This window comes from Hipposideros armiger, unplaced genomic scaffold (genome assembly GCF_001890085.2).
Source record: "Hipposideros armiger isolate ML-2016 unplaced genomic scaffold, ASM189008v1 scaffold_8, whole genome shotgun sequence".
Taxonomy (NCBI): domain Eukaryota; kingdom Metazoa; phylum Chordata; class Mammalia; order Chiroptera; family Hipposideridae; genus Hipposideros; species Hipposideros armiger.
In genome coordinates, this window is record NW_017731358.1 from 6569078 (window position 1) to 6580035 (window position 10958).

General features: G+C 53.9%; 1 protein-coding gene across 4 annotated transcripts in view; it reads left to right on the forward strand.

Annotated features, from left to right (window-relative positions):
- SEMA5B (semaphorin 5B) overlaps window positions 1-9931 on the forward strand; it is a 134693-nt gene extending 124762 nt beyond the window's left edge. For all 4 annotated transcript variants that reach the window (XM_019652605.1, XM_019652610.1, XM_019652600.1 and 1 more), the window contains 11 exons: window positions 3878-3995; window positions 4136-4317; window positions 5492-5635; window positions 5837-5984; window positions 6124-6349; window positions 6521-6739; window positions 7224-7394; window positions 7498-7647; window positions 7954-7998; window positions 8414-8619; window positions 8853-9931. In XM_019652605.1, coding sequence (XP_019508150.1) covers window positions 3878-3995; window positions 4136-4317; window positions 5492-5635; window positions 5837-5984; window positions 6124-6349; window positions 6521-6739; window positions 7224-7394; window positions 7498-7647; window positions 7954-7998; window positions 8414-8619; window positions 8853-9011 — 1768 coding nt within the window. In that variant the 3' untranslated portion in view covers window positions 9012-9931. The remainder of the gene's footprint in view (window positions 1-3877; window positions 3996-4135; window positions 4318-5491; window positions 5636-5836; window positions 5985-6123; window positions 6350-6520; window positions 6740-7223; window positions 7395-7497; window positions 7648-7953; window positions 7999-8413; window positions 8620-8852) is intronic.
- The last annotated feature ends 1027 nt before the right edge of the window (window positions 9932-10958 follow it).

A 10958-nucleotide genomic window follows, 5' to 3' on the forward strand; every position in this document is an offset into this window, starting at 1 on the left:
ATTTCATGCTTTGTGCCTCATTCCTCCCAAAGCTGGCAGGAGGAAGAGGGCGGGTAAGCACAGCCCCTTTGGGTAATCTCCTCTGCTCAAAATCCAGGGGCTTGTCTCCAGCCCTCTTCTTTCACTCAGGCAAACCTCAGCCCCATGGGGCACGACCAGGCAGCTGGCCTGGCCAGAGAGACCAGGGGCTCACAGGAGGAGGAGCAGTGGGAATGAATGCTGACTGGCTCTGCAAAGCTGGAGTGTTATGCATGAACGGCCCTGTTCCTCCTTCCAGCATGCCTTTCAGGCTGCACTAGAGTGGGGTGCCCTGTACCCCAGCTCACTCAGGAGGAAGGCTCAAGAGTATCTCCTCCCAACCTCCCTTCCTGCCAGGGAGCCTTACTCCTCCTTTGCTGGCATTGTACTTAATGGCTACTTTCTCCCAAGCTCCTGGGACGCCATTTCTACCCTGGACAGCTTCCATTTACAGTCTTGCTACGTGGTGCTGGAAACCGCCTGCTTGCAACTTCCACCATCCATCCCTGTCCCGCCCCTGAGCTCATAGAATGAACCTGTTCCCTTCTACAATATAATGGCTGCTTGAGACATTGCAGTAAAAAAGACATGGTGATATATGATTGGTCTGATGGCTGCTTTTATGAAAGAAACTCTAAACTGCCACCCAATTCTACAGTCAGAGACACCCTTTAACTCTTCCCTGCTTGGAGCTTTAATTTTCTTAAGAACGTTCTCTGCTCTGTAAGCTTTGGGGTGGCCTTTGATAAAAGCAGCAAATGTGGAAAACAGAGCTCAGGCACTGGCCCCGAGGAAGTGTAGCAGGTCCACTCAGGTGGCCAGGGCCAGGGCAGGGCAGGGCAGGGCAGGGCAGGCAGGCACGTCCTTGAAATAGGAGAGTCTGAGAGGGTGAGGGAGACTGATTGAGGGTGTGGGGACTGGGGTCAGCATCTAGTCTGCAGTTTTTCTTCCCTCTCTTCTTACTCAGCCCTGGGTTGGAGAGGTAACGCACTTCATCTCTTTCCTGGGGAACACTGACAAAAGTGGCCCTGAAACAGCAGTTCTCAAGCATGCTATTCATTAGAATCACCTGGGGAGTGCTTACAAGATCCCAGTGCCTGGGCCTGCGCCAGGCCAAAGGCCCAGATAAATGCAGGGTTTTCTTCTTTTGTTGGCTTAAGCTTTTTACAAGATTCCCAGGAGATTCTAATTTGCAGTCAAGGCTGGGAACAGTGGTTCTAGAACCAGCTGGGCCTTCGGTGAAAGAAGTAGCAGGAGGCAGATTGCGTTCCTCCAAAATCTTCCACTTTTCTCTTATGTGAGCTAATTCAAATTTCCTGCTCATATCCATTTTCTATACGGACAGACGTTTGTTTTTGATGGATAGAGTCTTATGTATTATTATTAATCACTAGTTGTGGCTCGTTCTTTTTAAATTTATGTTGTCTGTAAACTACAATATCAGTGGCTTCTAGAGTTTAGCACCCCTTCCTGAGAGCTGAGGGAAATACACTCAAGAGTGGGCTTTACTGAGTTCTGATTGGTTGCATTTGCTAGCAGCCAGCTTGGTCCTAATGTCAGCCGGTGAGCAGAATCTCAAAACCACAGGTCGTTGGGACTGTGTTTGCAAATGCATTGTAGTCAGTCTTATGATGTCTCGTTTGATGCATTCTGCTGGTGAAACACCCCCCAAATCAAACCATTGGTCCCAGAAGAAAATATGAGCATACTTATACTGTACAATTTACACAAATTGTCCTTGAGTGAATATAAGTGGAAACAGATTCTTGAGCCACAGATGAGTGTTCTGGATTCCCAGGAGGGCTTACTGGGGCCCAGCAAGGCCCTCACCCACTGAAGCCCCAAGCATTACCTCCCTTATACGAGGTCATTGGTTGCACAAACAAGAGACAGCATTGTCTTCTTTGACTTCTGCTGTCGAGAAGGGGGAACCCCACCCTCTTCTTCATAAGGTCTCTCATAAAACCTCTTTTGTCTCTGGAGTCTTGTCTGGAGATGTGGTCTATTGAACTCACTGAAAATAAAGAATTCACCTGACAGGTAACTCTCCCTAAAGCTTCAAGAGAAAAGAAAGGCTCTATCCTGGAGATACCAAAAGGGGCAACCCTTTGACTCTTTTGTGGATCCCTTTAGCCCTCGGCATCCTTGGCCCCTCTGGCCAATGGAAAATCCCTCTGCAGAGTCATGTCATGGCCTGTACTCCCCACCCTCTTTGCAGTCCAGCACCACCTTTATTCAAAGCCTCTTCTGCTTTCTAACCTCCAATTTCTGCCCTGGCTGTCGGTGCTCTCTAGACCCTCTCCAGCAGGCCCACTGCTGTGGAGCAGCCAGCCTAGACAGGGGATGGAAGTTGGGAAAGGAGGCAGAATGGGTCCGGGGTCTGTATCGCCTGGGGTTGTCAGTGAGCTCTCTGGGTTTTGGAGGCAACTTCCTTCAGGCCCCAGCATCTGACATTCTATTTACTTAGCGATGGACAGCAAGTCCTAGTTCCATAATTCCTGTACTCTTTTTCTCCTCCTTGAAGTCTTACTAGTAGAGATTCAGTTGTTTGTTGTTGTTGTTAAAAACTGTAAAGGAGGGGCGGCTGGTTAGCTCAGGTGGTTAGAGCACAGTGCTCATAACACCAAGGTTGTCGGTTCGATCCCCACATGGACCAGTGAGTTGCACCCTCCACAACTAGATTGAAACAACTACTTGACTTGGAGCTGATGGGTCCTGGAAAAACACACTGTTCCCCAATTTTAAAAAAACTGTAAAGGATACAGTAAGTCAGAGGAGGAATGGAAGAGAGGAGCCCTAGAACACGAGAAGTGGAGGCATCTGGGGTGTGCTTCAGTGTGGAAACATTACCTTCCCTAGGTCATTGCAGAAAGATCAGCCCTGAGGGCCCCGGGAAGGGGGACCTGAGATGTGACCCCTCTCCTGGCATCCTGAGCTCATTATCATGATGCTAACGGTCTGGACTCTGGTTCCTGCCACCGAGCAGCACAAGCACGTGGATACCCCAGGCGACCCTGGACTATGTCTAGGTGTCCCCTGACCCTGCGCCTGTATATTGAGGCCTGGGCCCATGTTCCCTCAGTGTGTGATGTCAGACACAGCCTCCCACTGGGAAGCAGGAGCATGAGGGGAAAAGCGTGGTCAGGAAGTCTAGATTCTAGTGCCAGCGCTGCCATGCACAGTTTGTGGGATTGTGGGAAACTCCTCTTCCCTTTTCTGTGACTGTTTCTTCCATTGGTCATATTGTGGATCCCAGTGATGCTCAGCCTGGCTGAGAATCACCCAGGAGCTTTTAAAAACCTCATCAGCCCCAGAGATTCTTGTCTGGGGTGGGCTCGGGTATCAGTATTTTTTAAAAGCTCCTTTAGTGATTCTAATATGCAGCCCGGTTGAGAACTGCTGGGCTTGATCATCTCCAAGATACTTTCCATCATAATGTTTTCTGACTCTATCATCATGGTGGCTGTCAGGGAGGTACCAACTCTTTGGATTTCTGTTCACCACCTCTTCTCCTGTGGCCCCAGATGAGGAGTGTGGGGCACCCAGGCTGGGGGAGGCAAGGTTATGTGTGTGGGCTCTGAAGAGCAAGGGGTTTGAGTCCTTGGTCATCTCTCTGGGTCTCCTCCATATCACTTGGGGACAATAACAGTGCCTTGCTAATTGGGTTGAATTAAATTCGTTCATGCTTATGAAGCGCTTAAAACGGTGCCTGGCACACAGTAAGTATTTGATGAACTCCTTATTGTAGAGGGCAATTAGAAGAACAAGGGTAGCCAGAGGGGAGTAGCCAGGTGTGTTCTTGGGATGCAGTGTGGCTGGGAAGCCAGTGGGCTTGAGTCTCAGAACCTCTGTCTGGCAGGGCATGCCTGGGGGCACGGGACCCGTACTGCGGCTGGGACGGGAAGCAACAACGCTGTAGCACGCTCGAGGACAGCTCCAATATGAGCCTCTGGACCCAGAACATCACAGCGTGTCCTGTGAGAACCCCTTTGTACCCCCATCTCTCCCCCCAATTCAGGTGGTGACTCCCCACAGCATCCCTACATCCCCTGGGACCTTGTGCCTTCCCTACCCCTGCCTTATATGACTGGGCCCTGCGCCCAATGTGTGTCTGCAGGTGCGGAATGTGACTAGGGATGGAGGCTTTGGACCGTGGTCACTGTGGCAACCATGTGAGCACTTAGATGGGGACAACTCAGGTTCTTGCTTGTGTCGGGCCCGAGCCTGCAACTCTCCCCAACCCCGCTGTGGGGGCCGTGACTGCCTGGGGCCAGCCATCCACATCGCCAACTGCTCCAGGTGTGTGAGAATACAGGGCTTACACGGCAGCTGCCTTGGACTGGAGTGGGACATCCCCAGCCAGGTGTCTGCACTAAGGGACAGAAACCACTTCAGGACTGTGCAGGGAACTGAATAGGTAGGTAGCTAAGGTCTGAGGAAGAAAACATGAGCCCTGAGGGAGTTTCCACTCTAGTGTGAGAGAAGTTCTCTTTTGTGGGGGCTCCTGATACAAAGATGAAGGATGAACAGGCATGGGAGTCACCTCTAGACAGACTTTAGCCTCAGTGAGCCTTGCTGTCCCAAACAGCATGAGGGACAGCATGGGATGGTGGTAAGGCAGGCAGACCTGGTGCCAATCCTGGATAGCTACTATCTGGAGGTATGACCTTGGCCAAGCCACCTAATCACTCTGAGTTCCTCTAAGTGAGGGCTACAGTCTCCACCCCAAGGATTGTTGAGAGGGTTACATGAGATAATATATATCAAGTGCTTGCATACTGCCTGATACCTGGGGACTCCATAAAGTAGTTATAACAACTAACCCACCACTCTGGACACTCTTAGGATAACTTAATTCTATATACATTTATTCATTTAACTGTTACAACAACCTCATGGGGGTAGGAATACAATCATTATCCTTACTTGAAAGATAACAGTAGGATGAGACACAGAAGGTTTCAGTAACGTGCCTGGGCTTATACAGCGAGGCAAATGGTAGAGCCAGAATTTGAAAATTGGAGTCAAAGTCGACGAGAGTGAGTGGTGTCTAAGGCTGGAGCAAAGCATGTGTAGTGGTGGAACAGGGGAGGAGGCATGGATGTGAGCGAAAGGGTCGGCCACCCAAGAAGGTTGAAAGGAAGGTTGCAGATTGGAAAGGCAGTTGGGGCCTTCTCTAGAGAATGTGTCCTTCTGCCCCTGCGAGTAGAGCCCATGCTCCATGCCTGTAATTTTAGCCCTGGGCACAGCCTGATATATGCAAGAAGGCTCTCCATATTTGTTTGAGGCATAAATGAGTGAACGAATAAATGAATGAGATGTCCGCCTGAGATGGCCTGGTTTTAGGAGCTGATATTGTCTGTGTCCCTGTCTGGCACTTCCTGACAACAACAAACTCCACCTGCCCAGATGTAGACTAGGTCTGAGAAGCTAGGGCTCAGAGGTCATCTGTCTGTCCCTCCGACCCCGCCAGGAATGGGGCGTGGACCGCGTGGTCATCGTGGGCTCTGTGCAGCACGACCTGTGGGATCGGATTCCAGGTCCGCCAGCGAAGTTGCAGCAACCCCGCTCCCCGCCACGGGGGCCGCATCTGCGTGGGCAAGAGTCGGGAGGAGCGGTGAGCTAGGCTGTGGCTGGGTGCTTCTGAGCCAGAGAAGCGAGCCCTGAGGTCCCACGCTTTCTGGGCCCCCTAAAAAGTGGTCGGGATTTTCTGGGTGACCTAGTGGACTTCCCAGCTTGCACTCCCAGTGACCTCTTGTTAGGGAATGGGGGTGTCTGCACCCTAGAACGATGACCCCTTCCCTTCATACCCCCTCAGGTTCTGTAACGAAAACAAGCCTTGCCCCGTGCCCATTTTCTGGGCATCCTGGGGCTCCTGGAACAAGTGCAGCAGCAACTGTGGGGGCGGTGTGCAATCACGGCGTCGGTCCTGCGAGAACGGCAACTCCTGCCCTGGCTGCAGCGTGGTGAGGGCGAGGGTCAGACCAGCGGGGTCGGGACGCGGGTCGCCGGCCCGGCAGCCAAGGGGAGGGCAGGCCGGGGCAGGAGGGCAGAGCAAGCCTGGAGGCTGCGAGGCTACGAAACAGCCCGGCTCCCATCCCGAAGGAGTTCAAGACCTGCAACCCTGAGGGCTGCCCGGAAGTGCGGCGCAACACACCCTGGACGCCGTGGCTGCCTGTGAACGTGACTCAGGGAGGGGCGCGGCAGGAGCAGCGGTTCCGGTTCACTTGCCGCGCGCCCCTGCCGGACCCCCACGGCCTTCAATTTGGCAGGAGGAGGACAGAGACCCGAACCTGCCCCGCGGATGGCTCGGGAACCTGTGACACCGACGGTACAGCCCCGTGCCTTCCCCACACCTTCTCACCCCACCCTCACGCCACCGGGCCTCCCAGATTCAGAGAGGTGGAGCAGGGGCGGGGTGGCCAAGAGTGGGAGCTGGGGTGGGTGGAACGCGGGGTCTGGAAGAAGCCCTTGTCGCTGAGGCCTGTCTCCCCACCCCCAGCCCTGGTGGAGGACCTCCTGCGAGGCGGGGGCACCACCCCGCACACGGTGAGCGGGGGCTGGGCCCCCTGGGGCCCATGGTCGTCATGCTCCCGGGACTGCGAGCTGGGCTTCCGCGTCCGCAAGAGGACATGCACGAACCCGGAGCCCCGCGACGGGGGCCTGCCCTGCGTTGGCGATGCCGCAGAATACCAGGACTGCAACCCTCAGGCTTGTCCAGGTAACTCTGCACCAAGGAGTCTGGGCCCAGGGAAACCCCAGCCTAGGAAAACCTCCATCTAAGAGTGTCCCAGGCCTAACCCGGCCACACCTCATGCTCAAGTGACCTCTTCTCCCTGCCAACTCTGCAGAAGGGGCCCCAGAGCAATTTCTTGCCCTGAACATGCACACAGCGGCTACTCCCACAGAGCAGGGCCTTTCTTCATCCTCCCTGTTACTTTTTTCTCTCCTTTTGTGGGTTAGCCAGATAAGGAACTTGTTTTGAGCTGGTTTTTGGTGACTCTGCTGCAGCCTGCGTTTCCCGCTGCCACCGCTGAGGGGGAAGGGCCACTCGGTAACAGTGAGCTGTGGGGGTGGGGGTGAGGATGGCAGGATGTTGAGGTCAGTGTGGCCCAGGACAATGGCCTTGCCTGGGATGCAGTAGAAGACTATGTCCCGTCCTGCCTGCGCCTGCAGCACCCCTCACACACCCCATCCCCTTGCAGTGCGGGGTGCCTGGTCCTGCTGGACCTCATGGTCCCCATGCTCAGCCTCCTGCGGTGGTGGCCATTATCAACGCACACGGTCCTGCACCAGTCCTGCGCCCTCCCCAGGCGAGGACATCTGTCTGGGGCTGCACACGGAGGAGGCACTGTGTGCCACGCAGGCCTGCCCAGGTACTAAGTACATCTGGCTGGGGCTGGGGAGTACCATGGAGCCCTCCAATCTCCACCAGAGGGTCCTGGGGCAGTTAACCTCGTGCCCACCCACAACCCACAGAAGGCTGGTCACCGTGGTCTGAGTGGAGTACATGCACCGAAGATGGAATCCAAACCCGCAGCCGGCGCTGTGAGGAGCTGGTCCCAGGGCCGAGCACCTGTGTTGGAAACAGCAGCCAGACCCGCCCCTGCCCCTCCAGCGAGATCCCTGGTAGGTCCTCAAGCCAGCACCTTCACACCAACCCTTCCCACCAACCCCCCCCGATTCCTTCCCTTTCTGAAGCATGCATCTGTGGGATGCAGGATGAAACACCAGGGTGGGAGGCACACACACTTTTGGGCTTCTGCCAGGCTCCATCCAGTAAGTGGGCCAACCCTTCTTAGAGGTGGGGTCTGGGTGGAGACAGAAGGGGACAACAGTGCTGACCCAGGGGTCCTCTCAGAGACACACCTAGCCCCACAGGGACCCCTTCCTCTCTTCCCTGTGCCAACACCATCTCTACTTGTCTTCCTCCAGTGATCCTGCCTGCCTCCAGTGTGGAGGAGGCCACCAGCTGCAGAGGTAAAAGGAACCTGCCCTCCCCTCATGACACTGTCCTTCTACCCCTCCTCCTCAAGGAGGAGACCACCCTGCTCCAAAATCTGGAGTCTTTCCATCTCCTGCTCCAGACAGACAAACCTTGTTGAGGTCCTCCACTGCTTTAGACCAGGTGGAGGGGTGTCTAGGCAGTTCCCTCCATGCCCTCCAACTAGGAGGCAGTCATCAAGTCTGTATTCAAGAAGTCACTCAACTCCATTGCTCTGCTTGTCTTCTCTGACTCAAGCCACAGGTGGTCCTGTGAGAAAGGGCCCTGGTGATGGGCTGCCCAGCCTCCCTGTTTCCATTGTCGGTAGTCTCACAGCACCTTGGGAGGCAGTCGAGAGGCTCTCCTCTGCACAGTGGCCCTTTCCTTACCACTGGCCTCTCCCTCTCCCAGGGTTCAGTCTCATCCACCTAGTGGCCACGGGCATCTCCTGCTTCCTGGGCTCTGGGCTGCTGACCTTGGCAGTGTACCTGTCCTGTCAGCACTGCCAGCGCCAGTCCCAGGAGTCCACACTCGTCCATCCTGCCACCCCCAACCACCTGCACTACAAGGGTGGAGGCACCCCCAAGAATGAGAAGTACACACCCATGGAGTTCAAGGTGGGCGTATGACAGGTGCACAGGGCACGGTGATGGGGGCAGTGGTTCTGGCCCGAAGCAAAACAGACTGGGCTGGGCACTCGGGAGGGAGCAGTGGTGTCATGGACAGAACATTGTGTCAGTAGTTAGAATGTTCTTTCATTGCCTGGCTCCTGATCTCCTTGCCCTGGCCTGTCCCCTCTCCCCATCTCTCCCTTCACCCCTTCTTCTCTGGTTCCTTCCTTCTCCCACAGACGCTGAACAAGAATAACCTGATCCCCGATGACAAAGCCAGCTTCTACCCATTGCAGCAGACCAATGTGTACACAACCACCTACTACCCCAGCCCACTGAACAAACACAGCTTCCGGTCAGAGGCCTCACCTGGACAACGGTGCTTTCCCAACAGCTGATACCACTGTCCTGGGGACTTGGGCTCCCTGCCTTCCTAAGGCACAGAGCAGGTGGCGATGGGACCGTGGAGCCAGTTTGGTTTTCTCCTACTGTACTAGGCCAAGAACTTGCTGCCTTGCCTTGTGGGGGTCCCATCTGGCTTCAAAGAGCTCTGGCTCGAGGTGACCATGGGGGAGAGGGCTGGCTTCATGCTGGCACGTGGCTGCAGTTCCAGCTCAGCCCAGGTCTCTCATGGCCTCCTTTTGACTCACCATCATGCAAACCTCCCCTGCCATATCTGGGCTTTGGACCTACTGGGCATGGGAGGAATTGGAGAGTGGAGATGGCAGGAGGGCAGGCTCTTACATTTGGTTTGGAAATGACAGCTGTGTGACCATCATGGGCTAAGACTGCCCCTCTCTGGCTGGCCCCAGGAAGGGCCTGGGCTACACCCTGATTATCTCTGAAAGGAACTAATCAAATGGCCCCAGAAGCTCTGGATTCTCTTGCCAGGGCTGGGCCATTGTGGTGCTGCCCCAGTGTGACAGAGGGACTGAGGCCGGCCCAGGTTGTCCACCTGTGCCTAGCAGTGCGTACTTTGCCCAGGGACATCCCTCTAGTCAGAGACAGTGAGGGCTGGGGGACTGAAGATTTATCTTTGCTGAGAAGCCCTTTAATCTGAGCAGACACAGGCTCCAGACTTGCCCTCAGCATGCACGAAAGGTGGCCCAGGAGAAAGGAAGGCAGGAGCCCAGCATCCGTGCCCCCCTGGAAACTGTCTTCCGGTTGCTGTTCAAAAGAGCTGTTGGCTGAGAACTGCTTCGGAACCTGTGCTGGCCCCTCATCTGTTCAGGAACACACACCCCCAAAATCACAACCTGCCACAGCAACAAAAAGGATGTTGGGCTGTGGCATTATTAATTAAAGATGATATCCAGTCTCTAAATGTAACTTTGTCTTTGTGCATACGTGCGTGGGCTCCTGTTGGCATTAGAGCAATGCGCTGGGGTGACAGATGGTCCTCTCATGGTGGAGAAAATGACCCAAGTAGAGTTTGATTTGAAGAAGATATCTTTCCATTTGTGAGTCTATGTTCATACATACATGATGCCCTAAACCCTTTTTTTTGGGAAAAGAGATTAGGGACAAGCAAATCTACAAGTAGGGACACAAGGTACACCAAAGGCAACACAGCAGGAGAGACTTCTGCCTGTTCCCTTAACAGCTCTTCCAGGCTACAACTCCAGAGCAGAAATGTGTGAGTCCAGCAGGGGAGTATTGATAAGGGTTATTTTATAAGGTTTTTCACGATGCTGAGTTTAATAAACCAAAACTGAGAAATGAGTAAACCTGTGAGGTGGGGAAAGACCAATGCGGTTTTTGCTGGATTAAATAAAAATAACCTCAAAGCCTCAAACCACCAATCAATGCTACTATTTTGGATGAGAATGATGGACCTGTTAAATTTAGAGAGCAATTCCTGACTTAATTGGCTGAATAATTCCCATAGGATTCCCAGCAAAATCCACTTGTAGGTCAGGCTATATAAAGCCTGTGATCCTAGTGGCAGAGGAGGAAGAAAAGAGTATTCCTGGACCTCGTGTCCTGGAATCTGTGTGCTTACTGGGACAGCTGAAATAGCAGTGTCCTCAGGCCAAGGTGGAGTGGAGCCCAATCAGAAAGAGTTCAGGGTTCCTAGGAATATTTCTGCAGCTTTGGGATTTCTCAATGGGTTCCTGTTAGCCCCATGAGTCCAGAGCTTGTGAAGGTCTGTGAGGTGTGTTAGATCTTGGGGTCTTGGATTCCCTTGGACGTGGTAGAGCCAGTGACACTCAAGAGTGTTTGAGGGCCTAGTGTGCCTGCTTCACAAGGGCCACTCATGAATGTCCAAGTGGAGGCACTAGACAGGTCTGTAGGAAGTAGTCATGGAAAATTCCCAGGTAATGCCCACCCCATTGACTGGAATA